Source organism: Pelecanus crispus, chromosome 6, assembly GCF_030463565.1.
Source record: "Pelecanus crispus isolate bPelCri1 chromosome 6, bPelCri1.pri, whole genome shotgun sequence".
In the NCBI taxonomy this organism is placed as follows: domain Eukaryota; kingdom Metazoa; phylum Chordata; class Aves; order Pelecaniformes; family Pelecanidae; genus Pelecanus; species Pelecanus crispus.
Window position 1 is genome coordinate 43,103,235 of NC_134648.1, and position 26,724 is coordinate 43,129,958.

Here is a 26,724-nt window from a genome sequence, read left to right on the forward strand (position 1 = left end):
TGAAACAGGCATTCGACAGCCGTAGGTGGGCGGGAGGTAGAGGAGCGTGCGGGCAGGTTTGGGAAGGCAAACGGCAAAGGCGCCTTGGCCGGCCCCGGGAAGGTCCGTGTGCCCCCGCTGCCTGCCCAGAGCGGGCGGGCCCCTGCGGGCCGGGGCGGCGAGGGGCAGCGGGCGGGGGCCCAGCTGCTTCACCGACTGCTTGAGGCGGCTGTGGGGCGCCGTTCCCGGAGGCCCCGGCCTGCGCCCAGGTGGCGGGAGCGGGCGGGGGGCGCGGCGGGGGAGGGCCAGCAGCACCTGCCGGGCCTTGCCCGGCGACGGGGCCGCCCAGCCCCGCGGCCGCTCCCTCCGGCCCTCCCGCCCCGGCCGCCCTCGCCCGCCCCAGTGCTCATGCGCTCCGGGAGCGGTTTAAAGCGGGCGCGGCGGCTGCCGCCGGCGGCACAGCTCCGCGGAGGTGCTGGGGACGGCCAGCGGTGGGGCGGCCCGGCGGGCAGGCAGCTGCGTGGTGCTGCGCTCCGCTCCTCGCCTCTGCCCTCGGCTCCCCCGGCTGCGGGCGCGCCCGGCCGCCATGTGGCTCGCCCCCCTTCTCCTCGGTGGGTACCGCGGGCAGCGGCTCGGGGCCGCCGGTGGCGGGGCGGGCGCGGAGCATCGCCCCGACCCGACCCGCTCCCTGTCTGTTCGCAGGCGCCTTCCTGCTCGCCAGCCCCGTGCGCGGGAGCGACGGCTCGGGTGAGTTGGCCGCTCTCCTCCCTCCGCTCCCCCGCGGGGGGTTTCCCCCCTCGGACCGTCTCTGCCCGCCCGTCCCTCCCCGCCGGGGGGTGGCGGCGCCTGGCCGCGGGTACCGGCTCGCCGCTTCCCCGGAGCGCCCGGTTGCGGTCGGGGATGCGCCGGGCGTCCGCGCCGGGCGCCCTCCCCGCCCGGAGCCCCGCGGGGCGCGGGCGCTGTCCCGGCCGGGCCGCCCCGGGGAGCGGTGCGAGCGGCGGGGCCGCCGCCGTCGGGGAGGGCTGCGCCGGGGCCGGCCGGGCCCCGCTGTGCCCGGCTCCTCGGGAGGTGGCCCCGGGGGAGGCTGCGGAGGGGCCCGGAGGATGTCTGGGAACGCTTCCAAAGGGGGGTGAAGCTCCCTCCTGGCGCAGGCTGAAGAAGAGCAGTGGTGGCAAGTGTCCCCGTCAAGGGGAGTGCTGATAGCAAGGGTGAGTGGGAGCGTGTCTGTGTGTGTTAAAAAGGCACTCGCACAGTGCGTGGCAATTTGAGGAGCTCCGACATATTTTTGACCATGGAATTGATTTAAAAACCTTTTAAACCTGCCCTGCCGTTATTTTGACCTGGGAAGCAAAAGAACAGACTTAAGCTGCCTAGCAGGGCAGGGGCTGCCTGTTGCACCATGCCCTATTGGACTGCATCCCTGCTGCTGGAGCGCGGGCTCTCCGGGAGCCAGAGGCAATCCACGGGAACTGGGAGCCATAGGAAGCAGTTGAAGAAAAAATGTGCCAGAAGGATGCAAGTGGTTTGCCTGCCCCTTCCAGCGGAGACTTTCACCGGGGGAGGGCAGGACCCTCCGGAAGGATGCGCTTCCAGACGCAGGCCTGGCCTGCAGAAGGTGAGTGACCTCAAGCTTTTCTGAATGGTTGTTCAGGATTTCACAGTCATTTGGAAGCAGGATTTTCTGCTCATTTTGTGTTCAGTCAAGCATTTGGAAAGTTCTTTTGTGCTAAACTGGTAATAGCTATATGTCACAGGAGTGCTATGGCTAAAAAAGGGAAAAAATGCACAGCAATAGAAAACCTACTCCAACCCCAGTTCCTTTCCTTCTTGTTTTACAGGTGCACTAGAGATGAAGTGCTGACAGTCTGTCAGGAACCAAGCAAAAAGTTTTCTGTAATGCTTCCTCCCAGGGCTGAAGCAGCCACTGTAATCTGAAGGTATCTGGAATCAGCTAAAATAACATTAAGGGAATATTGGCAAAATGGAATATTGGTACCAGGATGTGTTTGTAATATAAAATGTAAACAGTTACCATAAGATATTGTCTCTTACTGTTATTCTCAGCCTAATTCAGCAGCATTTGGTTATTGAACTAGAAGCTTGCAGAAACTTTTATAAAGTGCTTAAATTCTGTTGTTCAAAGTAATGAAAGAACGCTAGTTTCCTCAAAAATCTTCTGTACTCAGGCTCATAACTATTTGGGGAGATCTTAAAGGATCTTATGCCTTTCCTTATACTCCTCCTGACATGCATACAAATGCTGCTGAGTTCAGCAGTTCTGGTTACCATACATGAGACTGTATGGGTGGGTGAACATTGGCATGTGATGGTAAGCGACCTTAAGTTGATCAGAAAAGGGCAAGTCTCAGATTGAAATGAATGATATACCCCTGACCAGATTGTTTAAAATCCCATTGCCCTTGTCCGTATCAGGATATATACTTAAGATGACATGAATTAATATGCAATCTGTGAACATGTTCTCCAAAATATAAACAGGTGTAGTTCTACCAGTATGTCTTTTTTTTTTTTTAGGTAGGATAAGGGTTGTGGGAGTATTCTTTGCATAAAGTATAAAAAGCAGGCTTTTTAACCTCAAGATAAAAAAGGACTTCGGATCTTCCTGTTTTGCAAAGAAACTATTCTAAAAGGAATAAGAACCATAATAGGGATGTAGTTCTCTATTTTATGACTCACAAAGCTATCTTACTCTTAGGAATCTGTATTTTTTTTTTTCCTTTTGTAATAATGTACATAGGGATTTTTTTTTCTTTCCTTTACATAAACAAACTTTGCTTTCCCGAAGCAATGCATAGAAACCTCAAGATTAGAAAAGCTCAGATTTTGGCTATAGATTTTATTTTTCCAGAGTCTTTTAAATTAGTGACTCCTGTCAAAAATTGAGAACTTTTATAGGTAGGCATAAGAAACAGCTATCTGGGGCAAATCAGAGTACATGGCACGAGGCGCCAAAAAGATGGAAACTGATGGAATGATTGAAACCATGGTTATCAGCTGGATGTTTTAGGAGAGAAGTGAGCCTTTGCTTTTTTTTTTTTTCTTTTTTAGGTCAACACTGATGGAAGACATTCATCCCTACCTTTAAATATGGCTTAAATCAGGAAGAAACACAGTTTCTTTTCTTTGTACCTTGTTCTTATGGTTACCCTGATGTAGTATGTTTCTGTGAGGCTTAAAGAGTGTGTGTCTTGACAGAATGGGATGATGATAATTTTATTACAGTTCTGAAGGCCTAATTTTATATCTCATAACGTAGGTTTCTAGTCTTCATCAGAGTTCAGCATGGGTAGGGGTCTGGACTGAGTCCTTTCCTGTAAGTTACAAGCTTATCTTTCCTTCTTCCAAAGGTACATGGATTTAAAGTATTGGATCACCTAAGTATCCAGAGAAATACTTCCACTGCTACTGTTTTTGCATTCTTAAGTTATAGTGATTAAAACATACAGGATTTATCTCGGTTACTTTATATATATAGCTCTTTGGCGATTTCTGCTGTGATGAAGTATCTTGGATAGACTAACAAAACCAACCAACTTCTTCAACTTTAATACTAATATCACATATGAAATTTGGGAGAATGATTAGTATGTAAACTGGCAAAGAACTATTCTGTATTTAGTATTCAGACCTGATTGATACATTTTCCTGTTTGCAACGGACTACTTGTAGTTTTATGGGTTGGATAGCTGATGATACATTAACTAACAGGGAAGAACAAAATCCACTGCAGAGTTGAGACCGTAAGCCTTCATTTTGGTACCCAGTACTTCTGATTTTGATACTGCACCTAACACTCCTAATGTTAGTCTCAGTTAAAGAATTATAGCTTATAGAAAACTGTAGCTACCTACATAGAAATCCAAAATGAAATTGTTGCTTTTTCATTAACAGCATAGTGTACTTTAAAGTGTGTGTTTTTTATGTCTGTGCTGATCCAACTGAGGTACGAACTGCTAAAGCCCCTAGTTACAGTATGTTAGCTCTTCAGTTCACACAGCAGCAACTTGCTCCCTTCCCTGGGAAGTCCCCCTCTCATGGTGTAGACGAGGATCGTGACAGGCTTTAGGCTGCCAGTACATAAAAATCCCATGGGTGGACTACAATGGATTTCTGTGTTTTCATAGCCAGGGAAAACACAGCAAGATCTGCCACCCCCCCATCTTCTGTGCTATGTAAACTGTTAGTCTGACATATGACTGTAATTAGTAAGTACCTGGTAGTGAGGGAAATGCAGATCTCCAAGTGATAAAGGGTTTGTTAACTAGACATATCTAATTATTATCTTTGTATGCACAGCCTGCTAAGGAATTCTGTCAAGTACAATACTTTAGAAATGGCAGGTATTAAAACTTCCTGTGGTGTCTCGCACTTTTAGAGGCTGGAAAAATATTGGAGGGTGTATGGCACAAGCAGTACTGTGAGATGAGAGCAGTGATTCTTCCAAGGATATCCAGCCTTCCAGCTGCTGTTCTATTCTGACAGTCTTGCTGGTTGTCATTTGGTGGGTATTACTGGATTAATGCCCAGTAATTAGCGAACACACTTGTAGAACTTTCATGAAAGGATTAGGGGACTCAAAGAGCAAAGCAAATTGACTTCTTTTAGCATAACACCAATAATATAGCACTTTTAACAGTGAAAATACGGAACTCCTAGGTACAAGCATGGCGATTCCCCTTGTTTTTTCAGACTTTTGCTTTTAAGGCAAATGTATAAACTAAACACGGAAAGGATGTGAGCAGGTATGACTGTAAGTCCTAAAACTTATTTATTTCTTAGGATACTTGAGAATCAGATTAAATCACTTCACAGTGTCTTGCTAGGTAGACAGCTTTTATTATCTTGAGAGGTAAAAAATGAAGAAGTATTTACTGCTTTCTTTTTTCTTACTCTGGACTATATAGACATATTTAGCATATTTAAGTCATGTCTTTGTGCTGACAAATAGCAGCAAGATTTTTCAGGAAGATGTGATTATGTAGTGTAACATAATTGCAGTACGGCATTAATGAGGTTTACGTATACTTAAGAGTAAAATTACATGCATGGTCTATGAAGATACGTGTTTGACTGATGCAGCCAGAAGGAACAGACATGCTTCCCTGTGCACCTCTGGCTGTCACTGTTCTGCTTTTCAGTTCTAAAGTTGGTGAGATTGGCAGGAGGTATGATCTTTCCCATCTGCTGATGAGGAGCGGCGTATGCTCTAAATAATTGCAAATACAAGCAGCTTATGTTGGAGTCAGTAAACACCCTAGGGTAAGAGTGGATAGAGTGGGCAGGGAAGCAGATGAGAGACAGATCACTGATCCCCAAAACATGTTCTCCTTGGGATATAATGCTGTGGTGTGTGCCCTGATACATTGGCCAAGCTCTGTCAGCTCCCATCTTACTGTTGTGAAAAAATAATACTCCAAGTGCATATAGAAAAGGTTCTTGCACCTCATCAAGGGCAAGATGTACTCTTAGGAAATTCAGAATAAATATCCAATCATGGTACTTATGATGCTGAATTAACGTCAATCTAAGCCAAAGCCCTAATTTGCTGTGCTATCAGAGCAGCTGAATGTGCTGCTATCCTGTGTAGTAGAAGGATGGTATTAGTATCCAAGATAATGACCTCTAAGTTTTCAAAAGAAAAAGCATCAATTTGCCAAGCAAAATTGTGTACTGGTATACATCTGTGTCTGCATACCTACATTGCACACAGGCAAGCACAGTGAAAGCTTAACGATGATAATGGTTTAGTGTGGACTTGGTAGTGTAGGTTAATGGTTGGACTGGATGATCTTAAAGGTCTTTTCCAACCTAAATGATTCTATGATAATCTGAGGACCAACTTTTTTCTTAAAAGGCAGAGTTCTGTGTGAAAAAATGCATGTGCCTCAGCTGAATAACTAATGTCTGTCTCACTGGGTGAATCTGACAGTCCTTTGCACGATGATAATGGTGTAAACTTCATTGCACTGAATTGATATGAATGTTCTAGATGTTACTGTATTACTGGAGCAAGGAGATGGGTATTCCTTTTTTTACACTGGCCTCAGTAGGATTTATTGCAGAGGCTAAGGGAAATGCTACTGTCAGCCTGCTTCACGAATGCCACTGGAGAGAAGATTCGGAGTGATTCGTAGATGTCTTACGGCTGGAGATTACTGTGGGGATGTCAGAGTCATTTAATCTCTCCCTTGGAGAGTGCCACCCACTCCTGTGTTCCACCAGTCCTTGAAGGTCTTCCCCTTGCCCTTCTGTCTCTGCAGAAGACTTAAGACGTGAATTGCTTTTCCTCCTGTAATATTTCTTGGATATTATTTTAATGTTGTAGTAGGGTTGTTTGCTCATATTTTTTTTGTTTACCATTTCCACTTTTTCCTGCCACTTCTTCCCCATAAATAATTTAAAAATGTGTTCTTCCTTGTCATAATGGTACATTTGTAAGTGCCAAAGATGTCTTTGCAGATGTACTGGAGCATAAGATGAGACACTGTACCTAATTTCAAATTCAAACATTGCTTTAAGCTTGGAAACTGTAGAGAGATTTTAAAAACAAACAAACAAAAAACCAACCAGAAAAACCCAAAACCAACAAACCCTTAAGATTTTCAGGTCACAGGTTCTTCTTTTTTCTTTAGCTTCCACTGCTATCACGTGCTTTACAAGAGGACTTGACCTTAGAAAGGAGACAGATGATGTCCTTTGTCCAGCAAACTGTCCTTTATGGCAATTTTATGTCTTTGGGGATGGAGTTTATGCCTCTCTTTCCAGTATCTGCGGAGCTGCCATACACTGGTAAGTCAGATGATTGCTAATCAATGTGTTAAGTAAGTGTATATAGTCTTGTCACGCTTTCAAATCTTAACCTTTTGATGCCATCATAATAAAGATCTTTCTGGACTTCAGGAGTCATATTAACTCAATAGGAATGTCATTAGGAGAAGAGAGAACAAGGAAGAAAAAATGGCTGGGTGCCTTGCAAGTTATCCGAGTTGTGTTTAAATGTTCATGAAAACCTCTCTGAAATTGTGTAGCAGCAGATGGACTTTCACTGTAAGATTACTTATGTGTCACTGGTAGACATGGAATGATATGGTGTAAATAGTAACTAATTGGAGAATAAAAGCAGATTCACTTTCTGACTTTCATTTACATTACTTTTTTTTTTTTTTTTTTGACATTGTTGAAATCAGTTTAAACTCCTGTGCAAACAGGCCTACTCATGATTTGGCTGAATGTGGTCCATAGACTATTACTTTTAATCAGTGTTACGGTTTTTTGTTACAGCATTTCTCTTCTGACAGTTGCTGGGTGTTAGTCTACTTCATGATCTCTTAATTAGACCAGTATCTAGCTGAATTCACTTCTGTATCAAATAGAAAACTAAGGGCTAAGAAAAATACCTGTATAACCCATGATAAATAGATGTCATTAGAAAAGCAATAGTAATTCCACTGGGGAAGGAAACAGGCTAGCAGATACCTTATTGAGGTTATCTGGGTTTTTGGGGGGTTGGGTTTTTTGGGAGTTTTTTGTTTTGTTTTGGGGTTTTTTTTTTTTTTTTGAGGAAGGACAAAGACTTAATTACTTATTTGCAAGGTAAATTCTCTCTTGGATCAATTTTTAATAAGGAAATGTTGGACAAAACCAGCTGGAGACAGTGAGATACCTATTTCAGATGCCTGTGGAAGCCCGAGTGATTCCTGACTGTCAGTCTACAGGGAGTTTCCAACTTTGATTTTAATACTTTGAGAAAGCTTTTGGTTATTAAAGGAGGATTTCTTTTTTTTGCTTCATCTATTAACTGGCTGTACAACATGATGCTTGTTTGCTTAGACCTTTCACAATATGCTTCCTACCACAAGGTAGATTCCAAACTTTGTAAGGTGTTACAACTCTTAAGATAGGCCTGACACTTCAGCAACAGAAACTTGGATTAGACATGAAGAAAAGTCTAACAACAAGGAGAGAGACAAGATGGCCTGGGATATTATAGGAACTGCAATAGACAGTGCAGTTTCCAAAAACAGATAGACATCTATCTGTCTAGAATTAACTAGATAACTATAATTGATCTTATCTTGAAGCAAAAGTACAGACTAGATCATCCTGCCCAAATATTTCCTAATTTCTGAGAATCTATAATTAAATATTATGAATATATTTAAGATTTCAGCACACATATAATCTAAATTGCTTGGGTGTCAAGAGGTACTCTTGACACTAATCATTATATTGAGGTATCATACTATATTAGAGACTTCTTTTTAGTGTCCTATTCCTATGAATGAGATTTCATTAGCATTTTTGGATTACAACATAAATTATCCAGAATCCTTTCAAGCATCACTGAACTTGTTAAAACTAGTTTTATTTAGTTTCTAGGTACATTTATGTTAACATATAAAATTTTACAGAGAAATAAATGAAGATAAAGGAGGAACATAAAGGGTTTTTTTGAGTTAATATTCATTGCTTGATACTTTAAATGCCATAAAATACATACTAAGCATTTTAAATAGTATTTAGGGGGCTATCGTTACTATCCAAAAACTTATTTAAAGCATCAATTAAAATCCTATAACTTCTAACAAGACTTCCAAAATTCAGGCTATTTTTACAGTTTTTAAACTCAAAAGGTTTTGAGTAGAAACTCTTGTCTGGAATTTCTCAAATGCTGTAAAGGAGACTGAGAGCTAAGATACTATAGGGGCAGCTAGAAAGAACTTGGGAGGTATTGTGGGGGTCTGTGTGTATTTGTTTTTAAAGCTTAAGAGTTAGTTTCAAAGATAATTACATGACTCCATGTGTGTTTTATTGCTAGAACAGGCTTCCTTTTGATCCCTCTGTAAAAAGAATGAATGCCTCCATTCAGTGTGCTTTAAGTGTCTTCATGAGTGTTTAAAAGAAAAGAACTTAAACTTCAGTTCTTCACTTTACCTAGTTTAGGTATATACATAAAGTTTGTGAAGGAATGTCTGGATCAAATGTCTCTTTTGTTTTAACGGTTGTATAGGAAAACTGAGATTTCTTCCTGTTGTCTTTTTTTCTAAGACAATGTTTGCATTTAATCATGTAGCCATTTACTTTAACATTCCATTTCTTTACTGGTTGCCAAAGATGTCTTTACTTAAAGAGGAAAAAAAGCTCTTGCTATCAAGACTTTTTCCAAAGGGACTGAAGACTTGAGTGTTTTGAAAAGTTGCAACAGTTTGTTGCCTAGTTGAACTGGTTAGGGTCTTGAACCTCCCATGCCAGTGGCAACTGTGACTATTAGAGAAGTCCCAACAAGAAAGCTGGTGGGGCTCAGTTCCGTCACCGCTGCAGAATACTTTTACAAAAGGAGGAGGTACAAGAAATGGAAGATGCCAATCTTGAAAAGAAATCTGCATAGTCTTCCCCTAAATAATAAAGCACAGGCATTTATACATCACTTAGCTCTTCACTGAAGTCAGTACCTTATAAACCATGTTTATTATTGTTCTCCAGCCCAGAAGCGTAGGAGTAGAGAAAAATCCATACTTTTCCATAGTAAGCATCAATATAAATTATACTGCTTGTGAAATGTGCACCCATTTGTAAAACCTGCATCTAACAGTCTGTCTCCACAGACATTGTGAGAACAATGAGGGCTCTAACAGCAATGAAGGGATTAAAATACACTCAGCATTCTAATCTGTGTCTTCCAGTATGTAAATTAACAATGTTCAAGTCTTCTGAATATGACAGACTGCAGTAAAGCACTTTGAAAAAGCAGAATATAGGTGAAAATCTTCTGTTTAGGAGAACTGCTGTTTTTTGAAGACTACCTTTAAATTGAGGGCTATTAGTCCTGTTGGCCTTTCATACTCAGAACAGAATTTGCTACATGAGAACATTTTGTTGGTTTTGCTGCAACTATTAGTAGCCTTAAATACTAGTCCTGGTAAAAAAAGGACTGAGTGGAGGAGAGGTGACAGCTGTTCAGTTCTCGGCTAATTTCAGTGCAGGCTGCAAAATCCAAGAAAAACATACAAAAATACTTGCTCCTTCTCACCCTGTGTTGCAATGGCTAAACTCCGTATTGGTGTCAAAGTAACTCCAAGAACATATTGCTAATAGGTAATCATGGCAATTTGCTGTTATTGTGATGTAACTAGATATGTGTTTTGAGAATTTTGTAAGTTTCTTCCAAATAACTGAAACAACTATGTCTAGTTTAAAGCTAGGTATATTGCTTATGTTGCACGGTGAGTGCAACATAGCTCTATACCTTAAGCACTGTTGAGGACCACGCCTGTGCCACTACAATGACTGTTAGCTTATAGAAAGCACAGTCAGACAACTATCCACCATTTCAAGAAGCATCAGTCTTAGGGGCGGTGCTTTTTTTTTTTGCCTTTTTTGTCTTTTTTTGTGGGTTTTTTTTTTTAAACTGAAAAATGATTGTGTGAGCATGGGTCAGCTCCCCCTTCCACGTACACTGCAGTTTGTGTGCTGGGACCAAATTGAGGCTTGATTCCTTAATTTTATATAAACAAAATAACGCTTATTCCTATGAGTAGTTCCATTACTGTGAGGCAATTATTAACACAAAATACCATATAATGTATGTAAAGAATGTAGCAGAATTCAGCTATGAATAATTCTGTATACTACAGATGAATAAGCTTTCTGCCTGTTTTAGTTTGTTGTATTTGGCTTTTTCTCTCCTTTTTCTCTCCTTATTTTATGTGTAATTACTCTCAGGAAACAGAATATTTATTTAATTTGTTCTTTTTCTGGGCAGAAGAATAAAAGATTTATTTGTTGGGGGAAGAATGGGGAACCTCCTACCAGGCTGACACCCTGTAGACATGAAGAACTGAGTTAAATATACCACTGAGTGATTAATTGGATTAATAATCAGAAGATCAAACAAAGGACTAGGTTCTCAGTTCTGTTCTAGTGCCAATTCCACTAAATGGAGACCTAGCCCAATGTGGTAGTGTTTAGATGTTAAATAGGCATGTAAAATTTTTCCTAACCTTCCTAACTAGTCACAGGGTGGAACCATTTCTAATTAAACATTGGGGGCCCAGAACTCAAGTTTAACAAAAGCATATCATGGTATTACCAAGCCGGCCACAAAGTGACCACAAACACAGATGATGGCCCCTGAGCTGCCCTAGTGTTTGCTAGCAGAATATTGACAAAAAGGTGGTCTGGCCAGAGGGATTTCTGAGCAGCTGTAGCTCCCTGGGAAACTTTGGTATAGTGCCTGCTTCTGCTGCTGAGCCTTCTTTCCTGCCAAAAGCAATAGGGATGCAGAGGAGACAGAAAGAGCACAACCTGGGGGGCCAGAGGATGCTGGCATGAGACCCGGAGCAGCTCTGTATCAGTGACTGAAGGCAGTCAGGCAGCAGTAGGAGACTGCAGTTTGGAGAAGGGGAGGATGCTCCTTGGAGCCATGGAGAAAGGCAGATGATGTGGAAGGAGTTTGATGCAGCTGCTGATAGTAAGAAGGAAAGATGGGAATTCAGGTAATTCAGCTGTCTTGTCTCAAGTCCCTGAGGATAACTGTTTTCATCCAAGGACCCTATAGGAAATGCCAGCTGCTATCACAGCCAGCACTTTGTTAGCAACAGGAACTTTCAGGTCAAAATTATGCTCTTGGGTAGGATGGCAGGCCTTCATCTTTCTGCTCTCTCCGTTCTGCTGAAAAAGCAGATAGTCTACCTGTAGAAATACATGATGAACACAATGATTAGCATATAAACATACCATGTAAGTTTCTGAGCAAACATCTTGCTTCTGGACTGCAAGACTCAATCAGCTCAATATGTACTTCTAACAGCCCAGTTGCAGCACTGCTGCCCTTGGGCTTGGGACCTTTCCTTGGCATAGAACACTTAGTCTATGTTCAAATCTATTTCTCTTCAGTCTTTAACACTGTTATACAACAAGGGAAAACACAGTCTTTGTCACTGACAATGTTTTGTTTCCTTTAGACAATTTTATTTAGCTGGTCCTTACCTTGCACTTAGAACTAAGCCCATTTAAGGGAATAGCTACTTGGCTTCATCTCCAACATTTTTAAACAAGTCAATAGCTTATAAGCATGCTGCAAGTGTTCTCTCCATCAGCCAGATCTGTCACTGCTCTTACAAATTCTAAGAAACAATGGAAAATTTAACCAGAGGAAAAAGATTTTCACCAGCTGAAAAATCTTGTGTTACCATCTCCTGTTAAAAGATGGAGGAATTTGAGCTTTCTACTGGTAAGATTACTGAGTGCAGTTACATCTATAAGGGTCACCTGCCACAGCTGGAAGAGTCTCTTTGTGGTCTAGGCATCAGTTTTGATGTGCAGGCTCCTTGAAAAATGCATTCAAAATTCAGCAAAGGCAAGCCACCCCTGCATTTCTTTCTCTGAGAGTGCAGGTAAACAGTTCTTGCACTTTACTTTGAGGAGGTGCATGGGGCCCTAAAAAGCTTCAATCCTATCTGCTTGTTTACCTTGATTCAGATTTTTAAGTATGTTTTAGATTAAATTCCTATCTTTCATAAGACTTTCCCGTATCTTCTGCTGCCCTTGGCCAGTATACTTTCTTCCATGAGCTAGTGTGGCAGTGAGGTACTGGATTGCTTCCTCATGTATCTGCTTTTCTGTTTAATTTGTGTGCATTTTTGAGTGAAAAATACCATTTAGGTATAAATTATGATTTGTTATTAACAGTGAAGCTAGGCAAGAGAATGGACTGACAGCTTCTATATAAAGTTGCCATCAAGCAGCCCTGGCAGTGGCATGAAACATAGTAAGGAAGTGAAAGCTGTTCCTGGAAAATATGCAGAGTTCCAGTTTAATCAAAACAGCCATGGCATGCAAGTCAATCGCACAGGAGCAGAGAACAGTGGTGAAAATCAAAGCAGATTGTAATGACATAAATCATTCTGAGGAAATGCACAGGCACTTCTTCACTGTTTGAGTACCACTGCAGATCTACACAGGATGAATCTCACTTTTGAAGTCAATCATAAATGACTGTGGAAAGGAATTGAATTTACCGGTCTGATTCAGAATACAAAGGCAGACTGACAACATTGTTTATTCCACTTCAGCATGTATGAGCACATGCTCTGAGTAAACTTGCTGGAAGAAACATAGCAAGTAAAACTAATGAGATTGTAAAAGATGGCTTAAACAGTTGTTAATTTACCTACAGAACAAATAACTTTCTTAAAGACATAGTTCATGTTATATTCACATCTAATGTCAGACCCCCACTTGCATTAAAAGTAGCAGAGCTGTTATATGGGAATAGTGTATGTTTAGAAGGCAGTCTAGAGTTCTGAGTTGTGATAAAATGCAGAATCAAATGTTTTCAATAAATAGGAGCAACAAAGGAGCAAATAAATCTACTCTGGTTTCAGTGGAAAGCTTCCAAATTTGATGGAGACTATTTAGATCTTTTTTTTCCCCCAGAATGATTACATGGAAATCAAAACGAAAAGACCAATAGACAAAATGGAACCATATAGGCAAAAGTGGTCACACAGTGACTAAAATAAGCTGAAATCATTGCTTCCAGGAATAATTCTTAGACTAAGCTTTCAGTATGAATATTTGAGTTTAATTCAGCCAGTGCTCAAAGTTGCAAGTCCACAACAAGGGAAAGGGAAAAAGAGATACTAAGCTCTTCTTGGGAGCTAACTGGGGCGTAGATCAGGTACGCTGATGCAAGCCCAAAGCAGCTTCATCACTTAAATTTACAAGTATAAACTTAAACTAGGAACTGTTCCAATTAAACACAGAAATATTCTGACACGTATTTCCTTTTCTATTAAGACTGAGACACTAGTGAAGGCTTGAATGCCAAAGAGAACCAGGTACTGGAGAAGAAAATTATGTTCTAATTAGACTGAAATATTCTAAATACATTAATGTGTTATTTTTCCCAAAGATAATTTTGCCTTACTGAATTTTCCTGTCCTTTAAAAACAACCAATTAGAGGCTCTGGTCTGATTTTTCTCTCACTGTTTTTTAAAGAACTGTGAAGTGCTGTTTGTATTTGCCAACTTTATAATCAGATTTTTAAACTCATACAGGGTAACTTTAGTAAAGCTCCTCTGTCTACGTACTGTATACAGTATTCCTGGATGAGAAAATACCCGTATACTTTGAAACTACTATCGTAATCTTCCAAGCTACAAGAATTAAATATGTATAACCACAGTTCAATTTAGAAATGCAAATCACATCCATAAATGAGGAATGTATTTTAACAATAGTCCACAAGGAGATTTACGTGGAAGCTGCCTTTGCCACAGATAGCCAGAGCTCGTATTACCAGAAATACATGCATGATTTTCTAAACTCTGGTCTTGATTATTCTACTTGCATAATGTTTTAAATCAGATTAGGCTGGGATCTCTTTTCAAGCAGGAAGCCAAACAGATAAGAAAAATAAACACAAAGGAGCACATTGCTGTGTTTAAATAGTCTTGAAATGGTTGGTTGTGTCCCACAGTACTGTACCTGCCTAAGTACTACAAAGCATCAAGCTTTTACTCCCTTTTAGTTGAATGTTAGCTCAATGTTGAATTTTGGCCTCTAAAAATAATAACTGTTCTTTCAGTAGCACATAAAAAGAGATCTGAACAGTTCTGCTGCCCATTCTTGTCACTTGAGGTATCCAAACACAGCCAACCACAGCAGCCTCTCTTCCTGCAAAACCAGTGAAGTTCTCTCTGGGCTGCTTTTAACCCTGAAGTTTCCTAAATGCATAAATCTATTGTCCTGCTGGGTATTCACACGATGCTCAGCCCGTAAGCATCAGCAAGCTTTTCAAACTAGCTATTCCTTTATTTGTCTCAGATGGCAGGACAGATCTGGCAGGCAATCCCCAAACCTGTTTGTTGAATCATGAAATGAAACTCAATAAGGGAAAAATGACAGTGGCCTTCTCTAAGAACTAGACTGTGACCTCTAAAAACTTGTCTAGGGTCTAGGTTCAACTCTCTTCTCAGTTTTGGAAAACTTCCTCCATAGGTTTTGCTACAAGTTCTCTTGTTGCTTCTGCGTTTCTGAACTGACCCTTCTAGTAAGGGATTAAGGACTGTAATAGTCTTATAATACTGAATATGAATTTATAAGATATTTTAATCAGTAAGCTTCTTGGTATTTGTTCTGATTTTTTTTTTTTTTAAATTCATTATAACTGTATACTCAGGATGCATTGCAGTATGCTTAAACTAATGAAGATAGCTGTGACTTGTTAACTATTACCTAAGTATTCTAAGTTCTAAAGCTGCAATTCGGTAAGTTACTCCATGTCTCTGTCAGTGAAAATTACACAGTTGAATTGCATCTACTGTTGATACACTATTTCCAAGTCCAGACTGAAAGCAATCCGGAATCTTACATGGATTGAGTTATTAACTTGCATTTATTTCATTCATTTCAGATTTCACGTTTAATGTTTACTACAGGTGAATAAGAAGAATAAGATGCTTTAGGCTCTGTTCTTATAATTATCAGTAATCTGATGGCTGCTATCAATAATGTCTATCATTTCTGACTTCAGTCTGTAGTTGCATAACAAGATACCCTATATAGAATCATAGAATGCTTTGGGTTGGAAGGGACCCCGAGAGATCATTGATATCCATTACCACTATAAACAGCAATTTTCCTTCCCAGTTTTCTTAGCTTTGGTCATTTTGTAGTTAAGCACGCTGAATTTTGTTTCAGTCACAAATATTCATGAGGCGTAATGAGCTCAAATACATTTTGCGGGAGCTCTTTCCCTTAGGAATTGATAACGTCATTGAAACATGACTCTTCTGTGTCAATCTGAACACTGCCAGAATTTTAGAATTTCCTGACTTTTTTTAAGTCTGTTTCTTTTAAAAGTCTTTTCACCAATTTATAGCTTGTTTTAGCCTGAACAAAACCGCCTGCCTATATGGCATCTTTTTTCAGGAGGCTAGTATCCAATGTACTAACAATGGTATAATTGTATTGCATTTTCTTGTGATTAAAATGTCTGATATATAACAACTCTTCTTGTATCTCAGGGGAGTGATCACCAGTGCAGGAGGAGCTGTAAGGGTACAGACTCTCCCAGGACAGGAAAACTACCCTGCTGTAAATGCCAATGGGATCCAGTCTCAGGCGCTCACTAGATGGGCTTCGTCTTTCTCAGTGACTCGTAGGTGGATCACACTTACTATTTTGCAAACTATATTTGAAATACTAACAGAAGTCTAGGAAACTGCTTCAATGCTCCCGTATGCATAAACAATGTGATTGCTATCTGAAGCGTAGTAACAAAAGCTTTAACTTTTAACTCATTTTATCTTCGTTTTTCCACGATTTCCTTAAAATACTATTCCAGCTAGACTAGCTAGTCTGTAGCAAAAGCTGATACGTAAAAATGGATTGCAGTTATTTACAATATAATGACATGATAGGAGGCAGTTGACAGTGCGTTTCCACAACAGTTTAAGCTGATCTAAGTCGGTGCTTTGATCCTGCTATTGCAGTCCTGTCCTCCTACCACTTCTAGCCATATAATTTTATCCCTGCTCTCCCCCTGCCTGCCTTTATGCAGGCAGTATTGTCACGCCCTTCAAAGAGCTTGTGCAGCATTCCCTGCAAACAGAACACTGACCCTCCAAAAAGAGGAATGATGTCAACTTAGATGTGATGTGGTCACTAAACTACAGTGTGACATAGTGGTTTTTTCAGAAGTTTTTATCCACATAGTTGAGATACTGTGCCTGACTGCAAACCAGTTGCCACACCCTGCCAGTTGGGTGAGGTTAAACCACCCTCATAAAAATGTATAAAGAAGCCTACTGGTTATACATGTTGCTGTGGTTTCAAAAATATTGAAGAGTATGTATTTTCTGGTGTATTCTTCCAAAGTTTGGGAAACAAATCTCTCTAAAGCATTCTTATTGTTTACATAGCTAAAATTCCACCTACTCTCTTGCTAAGATACTGGTAATCCTTGTATAGTGTCCATTGCAAATCAATAGCTAAGAACTTGGAATTACAGGTGCTTTTGGTGAGGCTGTTAAGTGAAATCCACTTCTCCAGATCAAGTCCTGAATGTATCTGCTAGAAATAACGTCTGCTATAGTTCCAAAACCCTCATCAATTAGATACGCTGTAATTACACATCAGCTGCTATTGTTTCAAATGCAGAAGCTCAAAGGAGAAGTATTACCTGTAAAACAAGGAGTGCGATACTGGATTGCACCAAAGATCTGTCTTGGCCTCTGTCCTACTCCAAGAGCAACTGATGGCAGACGATGAAGAAAGGTTATTGGCAATACAGCACTCTTCAAGCACTTGTAATTTCATGTAAAAACAGGGATATACAGTAAATTTATTCTTCCAATATTTTAACAGGTACCAAGAACACAGCGCTTGAAGCAGTTGGGCGATCAGTATCAACAGCACGTCCTTCTACAGGTACGAATCTCTGCAAGAAGGGAAGCCTCCAGTGAGACAATGTGCTACAGTGCATGAATCCCTGACTAAAATGCAGTGTTTCACAGGATTTGTTTATTTTTAAAGAAGAAAATATATACAAGATCTGTTTTTGCAGTATATCTTTCATCAGCAAAAAGAGGAATCATTTGTAATTGAGGAGATTGATTCTGACTTCAGTAGTGTTCATGTAAATTAAAAACTTCAATGACTTTAGAAAAGTAATATGAATGTAACAGAAAGGAATGAAAGAGTTCATGAGCTCATGTAATATTCATTCTTATTAAGTGACAGAGAATACAGACAATGCATTCCTTCTTACAGAACTACTCAACAGCTGAGTGCTGTCGGGACTTACATAGCAGAAATTTAGATGTTACGTGAATTTCTCCACAGAAAATGCTACCAGTAAAAGGCTAGATCAGCTTTCATGATGGTTAGTGGTGTATAAATACCGGACTTGGATCTTGTTCATGAATAGACTGTGTGCCTTACAGTTGAAGTCACAGTTTGCTTCCAAACCATTAAAACTGCACACCGTACAGCCAGGATTGCTAACTGAGAAATAGTAGCACTTGGGATGGTGAGCTACAGCAACCCACCCAGCTTTCTACATTTCAGTAATCAGCCAAGCAGGTGTAGAAAGGAAGGAGAAACTGTTTCATTTGAAAAAGAATATTCTCTAAGGAGCAAAGCAGTAGTAGTGCAAGTTTAATAATTAAACTGATTGACAGTTCTTACTGCAGATAGATTGCAATGTAATTCTTGGAGTCTGAGGTTTCTCTGGTTCGCTTTTGGCTGTTCATCTTGTTGTTCTTAAATGATCCATTCTGTTTCCTTCACTGAAGGTAAAAGACCTAAGAAGCCACTTGATAAAAAGGCTGGAAACAAAGGTAGGAACCCACAGATTTACCTTTTGCAAAGCAAAATACTAATGTTTATTTGGTGTTATGTAAGTCTAATTATTTTGGATGTTCACAGACTGTAAAGCTGATATTGCATTTCTCATTGATGGAAGTTACAACATTGGCCAACGTAGATTTAATTTGCAGAAAAACTTTATTGGAAAAGTAGCTGTGATGTTGGGAATTGGAACAGAAGGGCCTCATGTTGGAGTTGTACAAGCCAGGTAAGGACAGATCTATACAAAATATAACCGAGTGATTAATAACAGAAATCAATTAATATATCACTCTCTATTTTGCAGAACAGTATTCACTCAATAATGGCAGATGAATAGTAAGAGAAAGCAAACTCTTTCTAGCTCTAGTACTGTTTGCTCTGTGCTACACTGACATGTCCATGTGAGAAGGTGTGAAAAATCTGATCACCCTCTGCCTCTGTGATACTTGATATTTGGATAGAGAGAGCAGCCAGACTTTTCACAGCCCCTCTGCTGCTGACAGTTTTGCAGATCATCTTAGTAAAACAGCAGAAAGCACTTTGCAAAGGAGACACGGCTTGTTAAAAATTGTAGAGAGAGAATCGTCACAAATTGCTATGTACATGTACAAAACAAAAAATTGCTCTTGCCAACCTGTAGGTTACTACAGCTAATATTTTCAAATTGTAAATGGTCGCTTTTTATTTTAAGACTATTCATACCACAGCGTATGTTCACAGGCTGCAAAACAGTCTGAAAGCCGCTGCATCATCCAATGTGTTGGTAAAAGGTTTTTTGGAGCTGCAGCTCAGTTTGTTAGTGCTCAGCAGTAGCAGTTTTCCAGGGCTTAACCGCTTTGGCTATAGCTTCTGGAATAAAAGAAGCACAAAGAAGCCTTTAACTCTCTTATCCTAAGAAGATGAAACATCTGTTAGATTAACACGGGGTTTCTCTATCGCATCTTTCATCATTAAAGTCTGTTCCTCTCCCCTGCCTTTAAACAACTGCAGAGTAGGTGTCTGCATCTGATTTAATGAGCTTGGCTTACTTTTATAGTCACTAGAAAGAAGGACCACATTCACAGCACAAACTATCTGAACTGCTTTGGATGCTTCTTTTTAGGATGTGCTGAATTCCATCCTGGAAAATCCAGTCTGTCCAGTGTAGACATCAAAATCTAGGGGAAACGAGCCTCACTCCTGCTGTCCTGGGTTTAAATACTATAACGTGAGGAACAATTCCTGGGGAAACAGAGTAATCAGTTCAGCACCTTGAACATTCAACTCTTAATTAGAAATTAATCTTACAAGCAATAAACTTTATATCTCAAAATGTTCCATTTTAACAGTTACATTGCCATGAGATTCAGCACTGCAGACCAACTCTGCTTGGCACAGGGGTTCATTCTAGTGATTCTGATGCAGGATCAGGCCATTTATTCATAGCACAGCTCTTTGACTTGCAGGTGTTTTTCTTTCTACTCTTTGCATGACAAATTTGTTTCCTACTATAAGTCAAAAGTGAAATCTGGAAACTTAGTGTAGCTAAAATCTTTCATTTCTTACATGGAGTCAGTAGCTAACGTACCTTCAAACTTCTCAAATTAAATAACAAGCTGTCTGCATGTCTCAGGAATTTTTTAAAAACATGGTATTTCTCATACAAATAGTGGAACACCTGCCCATTTTCAATTACACAAATGTATTTAGTTTAACATCTGGCATGTTCTAAATTTTTTCCTGTATATGTCTTCAACTTAACATTTTCAGCTGCTTGATAAGCATAAGAATCAATCTGTTCTTAATTTACCCACCCAGCTAAATAATTCCTCTTGTTAAGGATTGTGAGAATTGTTAAGTGAGGATCATACTTCTATTTTAGGAATTAAAAATATAAAAAAGAGTGCATATTACCAAAACCAAAATGATTCAAAGTGTATTTTAGCTTGCTAATGCCACAGCGGTATGAAAAGTGAACTGCATACTTTATTACTCTGTTTTGTATTTCCACAGTGAACATCCAAAAATTGAATTCTATCTGAAAAACTTCACTGCTGCGAAAGAAGTTTTGTTTGCCATAAAGGAACTAGGGTTCAGAGGCGGCAATTCTAATACAGGTGAGTTCTCACCTCTATGCAAATATAAATTATTTATTCACATTTCTGAATACATATTTATTTGAATATATATAATTATGCATATAGATATATTCACTGAAGTTCTTATAATTCAGTTAGGCAAGAAAGTGGTTTAAATGCCATGCTCATCTTAGTCAGGTTCAACAGTTTTCCACTAGACCATTGCCACATCTTCCTTTTCATTTCCACAACTTAGGGTTCCTTATTACACATTTAATTAGAGTAGAAATGCAAATATCACTTCCTGTGTTTAAACGGTAATCAACTTTTCACTAGTAACGGACTGATATCTTGGGACAAATTCATATCTAAAAGGCTTAGCATTTCATTCTTGTTGAGTTGCTAATTAAAGAGTTAGAATAATCTTGAAATCAGTAGTAAATGGTTGTGAAGAAATGTTTGCCAAATGAGGAAACTGAGCATTCCAAATACGGTGCATTTCACAAGCTAAATTTAAGTAGTTCGTCAACTTTCTTCCTTCCAATTTATTTGGCAGGCACTAATATATCTACTTCTTAGTACAAAACTAGACCTGTGGGTGAAAAAATGTCAGTGGTTTCTTCCTCAGCTTTATCTTGTGGGGTTTTTTTTGTGGGGGTGGTTTGGGTTTGATTTTTTTGATTTGTTTTGGTGTTTAACTTACAGGTTGCTCAAGCTTCATTATTGTCAAATTTTCTGAGACACTATTTCACTTTTACCCTGGGTTAGACCTGTAATCATAACTAAAATCCAGCACAATTTCATATAGGAAACTGGTGTCAAAATATAATTGCATTATTTCTTCATATTCTTTTTCTGTTCAAAACTAGGGAAAGCTTTGAAGCACACAGCTCAGAAATTCTTCTCTTTAGAAAATGGAGCACGCAAAGGAATTCCCAAGATCATTGTAGTGTTCCTAGATGGCTGGCCCTCAGATGATATAGAAGAAGCTGGCATAGTGGCCAGAGAATTTGGAGTCAATGTATTCATTGTATCTGTAGCGAAACCCACAACAGAGGAGCTGGGAATGGTACAAGACATTGGGTTTGTTGACAAAGTAAGAGAGAATATCATTATACGTTTTTCAGTCATGGGTATGATTCCAGAGAATTTACTTCATGCTAAAATCCTAATGAACTAATTCTTTTTTGTATATGAGTATATATATTAAAAAAATCAAAATATTCTCTCAAAAACACCAGTGAAGCTATCCCTGCTTATAAGTGATTTGAAAGACTATCACTAGGAAGCCTAAAGAAACTCTGGGTTTTTTCCTGCTGGAGGGGGCTACACAAAGGTACCGAAGTGCGATCACTGTCCTCCCAGTTCAGAGTCTTGGCCAAGCTGTAGCTCCTGGACTTTGTAATTACATGAAGATTCTCAGAGTAGGAGATTCCTCTATCGTAGGTATGGTTAAATGTGTCAAAGGCAATGAAACACAGATATGATATCTCCTATCCTGAAATGGCAGACAGGAAGGCATATCGTTCAGTACCTGCTCTGTGGAGGATTACTTACTTACTTTCACTACAAAGAGGAGAGGAAAGATTGAAAACACATCCTAACAAGTTCACATGCAAGCCATTCATCTTGGATGAAGAGTTTTGGATATTGCTCTGGATGAGTTAAGAGTAGGAATGCAAACACAGATCTTCTCTCACATGAGCTTTCTAATCACTAAGTCTTTATTTACTCTCCAGTAAGAAAACCTCTCATTTTTCACAGGGAGATTTTAGATGTTTAATTTCAGCAGAAAATTCACAGCTTGGCACATGAACAGAATGAAGCACTACGGCTCTGCTGCTTCCAGGCACAAGATAGCTTGCTGCCCACCCCAGTGTTATTGCAGGCAGGTCCAACTTGTATATACTCATAGGCACGTAAAGACATGACCTTAGGTGACTGAGGCCTGCCCTCCCCTTCTGCATTTTGATCTTAGTCAGATTAGTTACCACCTTGGAGAGCTGATTTTAAATTTAATCCCTTTCTCAATTATGTTGCACTTTACATGCATCCTATAGAAGCCAGGGGAAAAAGAAATTTTACTTTGAATAAGCTGGAGCTATATTTCTACCAAACTGTATGTCTGTGTTTATGAGACATCATAGATTAAAAAAAATAAAGTGCTTACCAAGTTCAAAGGGAAAACACAGAAGCCTAATTTTCAGTGGATAAGCAAAAATACAGAACTTTTAATCCTTTGTATATTCAGTAGCCATGACTTAGTTCACTTTCAAAAAATATAATTTCCAGTTGTTACAATTCTTACAAATAAAGTGAAATTCTTTGAAATTTCCAGGGGGCAGGGTTGACTTTATTATTCATAGAATCATAGAATCATTTAAGTTGGAAAAGACCTTCAAGCTCATCAAGTCCAACCATTAGCCTAACATTACCAAGTCTACCACTAAACCAATTAAGGGTAGAGTAATAATTAATCTCATGTTTCCTGGCTTGGTGGCTGGATTATTTTTTAATGAAAGTAAAAAACTAGGAATCACTAAGGTTGGAAAGGACCTCTGAGATCATCAGTCCAACCATCAACCCAACACCACCATGCCTACTAAACCATGTCCCAAAGTGCCATGTCTGCCTGTTTTTTGAACACCTCCAGGGATGGGGACTCCACCACCTCTCTGGCAGCCTGCTCCAATGCTTGACTACTCTTTCCATGAAGACATTTTTCCTAATATCCAATCTAAACCTTCCCTGATGCAACTTGAGGCCATTTCCTCTTGTCCTATCACTAACTACATGGGAGATGAGCTCAACACCCCCCTCACTACAGCCTCCTTTCAGGTAGTTGTAGAGAGCGATAAGGTCTCCCCTCAGCCTCCTCTTCTCCAGACTAAACAATCCCAGTTCCCTCAGCCACTCCTCATAAGGCCTGTGCTCCAGACCCTTCACCAGCTTTGTTGCCCTTCTCTGAACATGCTCCAGCACCTCCATGTCCTTCTTGTACTGAGGGGCCCAAAACTGAACACAGTATTCCAGGTGCAGCCTTGAATCCTTTTATTGGATAAAATAGGCTATATTATAGCTTTCACCAACTTCAACTGCAGATGTTTGTCCTCAATTTCTTTACAAACAAGCAAAAAACTCACCCCAAACCCCCACCATCAGGCTCCACTTCTCACCTGCCTTTGAAAGAAAATTGCATAGATGTCCGATTATTATCCCTACAGCTGCTGTGTCAGTATTCACTTCTTGACTTTTTGTTTTCAAACAGGCTGTCTGTCGAAACAACGGCTTCTTCTCTTACCAAATGCCCACCTGGTTTGGTACTACCAAATACGTGAAACCTCTTGTCCAAAAATTGTGTTCACATGAGCAGATGTTGTGTAGCAAGACATGCTACAACTCCGTCAACATTGGTTTCTTGATAGATGGTTCCAGCAGCATTGGCGACAGCAACTTCCGCCTTGTGCTTGAATTCATCAGCAACGTTGCAAAGGCTTTTGAGATCTCTGATATTGGTTCCAAGATTGCAGCTGTGCAGTTCACATACGATCAGCGTACCGAATTCAGCTTCACAGATTACACCACGAAAGAAAAGGTCCTCTTAGCTATCCGGAACATTCGCTACATGAGCGGTGGCACTGCTACCGGTGATGCCATTTCTTTCACAACCAGAAACGTGTTTGGGCCAATGAAAGATGGACCTAACAAAAACTTCCTCATTGTTTTGACTGATGGTCAGTCTTATGATGATGTTAGAGGACCAGCTGCCGCTGCACAAAAAGCAGGTAAATGATGTGTCTTTAAAAGCAGTGGAAGTTGATTTATCCTATTTCTGCTGTATTGTAAATGTTAAGATTTTAAGATTTGCAAATACAGACCCAGTGAGTGAATAAAGTATCATACCTGTTTTAAATTCAGCAAAATGTAAACCCCAAGAAACTGTTTTCCATTAGGAGGAGAAAAAATCAGTGCTATGGAGCCAGGTATTGAGTAGACTCACTCATGGAAGCTTAGTGAAAAACATACACCGGTCTTATTTCCCTAAACAGGAGATGAATCAGTAGATTAAAATAAAGAGCCAAGTAGTGAAGCTCCAATCAGTGATGCCATCCAATACAGCATGACTCCTGCTCTCCATCATCACCGAGGAAGAAAATAAGCAGTTTTTTTCAAAAAGCTTCTTGGGCTGCTGATGCTTGAAAGCACTAAGCATACACAAAGGATCCAAATTTATTTTCAAAAGCATTTTACACAGTGTTACTTGTGTTTCAAGACTGACATTATAACTGCTACATTCATATGTGTCACTACAAAAACAACTAAAACACTCTTAAGATACTGCATATTTCCTTCATGATTTTTACTGAGACAAATCTTCTAATTCCTGATATTAAGTGGCAAAATCTAATCATGTTTGACAGACTGCAGGTATTGAAACATGCTTTTCCGATCAAGACCAATTCACGGATATAGAAATGGATGTTTTTCTTGTATCCATAGGCAAAATAGCCTTAACTATTTTTTTTCTTATTGTAGGGATAGTAGTCTTCTCTGTCGGTGTTGCCTGGGCACCTCTGGATGATCTGAAAGACATGGCTTCTGAACCGAAAGAATCTCATACTTTCTTCACTAGGGAGTTCACAGGATTGGAGCAGATGGTTCCTGATATTATTAGAGGCATCTGTAAAGATTTTTTGGACTCTAAACAATAAAGGAAAAATCTGCCATTGGATATTACTACTTTGAAACTGAAATGGTCCCTCTAAAGTACAGATGTTTTATTCTTATATATACTATCATAATGCAAGGGAAGAAGGGTTACTTTTCGTTTCTGTAGTCAGTCAAGGATTCTTGTGAGAAGTTGTACTCAATACTGGAATGCAGAATTTGGCCAACAGCTATTATTTTCATTACATACGTAGTACGCCCAAGTTTAAAACTACGCATATTGTGCACTTAAGGCTATCAGATATCAGCAGAGGAAACAATACAGCTCTGACATTTTTGCTGTCACTTGATAATTTTAAATACACGGTACTATCTTCTATAAGCCTTCTGTAGCTTACGATTCTGTATCTTTTCAAGGAGTTCTGCTGATAGCGTGAAGTACTTTCAGTGCTTCAATTGCACAACATCCATTATTGCCAGGCAGTTTAAGAAAAGGTATAACAGATTGTAGCTAAACAGTCTATTTTTACAAGTTGAGGTTTTGCTATTGTGAATGATACTGCCATCTGGTTGGCAAAGTTTACATCAAAAGACATTTAACTTCTACCCACAGATTTCTGTGGATCTGTGTTGTTTGATTCTTTTGGCACAGATTTTTGAAAGGTATTTAAGGCACAGTAGTTCTTTTTGAGGATCTGGATCCTAACATATTAGCTGATACTACTGCTTCCTACACCACTGAAGTCAGTGGTATTCCTAATGTATCTGATAACTGGATTTTTTTCCTGTCTACTGCCTTGTACTGTCTTGATTTTACCAAGTTGTTATTGGCTAGACAGAGACAGAAAGCTTGGGCAGATTAAATTAGACACACACTGGGAATTGAAAGCATTCAAATTCAAATCCGAAAGCATCTCAAACCTTGAAAGCTAACTGATTTCTATCGGATTACATGGTTAGAAGAGAGTAGGCAGACACGTAGCGGGAGTCAGTAGCTCGCAGAATAACACCTTCCTAATGCTAGTAAAAACATCTTTAAAGATGTGTAAGGTTCACTGAAGATGAAAGAATAGTTTTCTTGAGAAAAGGCTTTAATTGATTACATATCTAGTAATGTGTTGATATATTTATACCTACATGTGGGTGGTTAAAATGATGCAATATTCACTGAGTTATTCCAGATTCCTGGTGAGAATAAGAGACTTAAAGTATTCTTTAGAAAATAAAATTTTTTGCAAGTGAAATATTTAGTAGGAAACAAACCAGCACTGTCCCTATCAATCTAGGGTCCCCCCCCCCGCTACTGATTGTAAAATTCATAGTAGTTATGGAGTGGCACAGAAGGGATTGTATTCATCAGGCTTTTGTAGTGCATTTTTAAATAACTTATGACTGGCTATCTATTACACTAAACATGAATGGCAAAGATGCCTTGTATTTTTCTATTAATTGTTATCCTTAATTTTGTTATGTGTTTATAGATAAGAGTATTCAGCTATTGCTGTATAAATTCATATGCAATATCAACTTTGTGCAAAAGTTTAATTCATTTAGTTTATAAACTTTTTATAGAAATATATATTGCAAGAAAACTGGGACTGCTGCTTTCTGTTTTAACATCCTGTAATATAAAATTCTTTT

General features: G+C 39.7%; 1 protein-coding gene across 1 annotated transcript; it reads left to right on the forward strand.

Annotated features, from left to right (window-relative positions):
* Positions 1 to 387: 387 nt before the first annotated feature.
* Positions 388 to 25,127, forward strand: COCH (cochlin). The gene is given in 13 exon segments (XM_075712892.1): positions 388 to 487; positions 490 to 543; positions 546 to 590; positions 682 to 726; positions 6,633 to 6,789; positions 16,033 to 16,166; positions 17,375 to 17,437; positions 18,304 to 18,348; positions 18,437 to 18,584; positions 20,351 to 20,454; positions 21,285 to 21,511; positions 23,684 to 24,200; positions 24,952 to 25,127. Coding segments are annotated over 13 exon segments (1,815 nt in total).
* Positions 25,128 to 26,724: the final 1,597 nt, after the last annotated feature.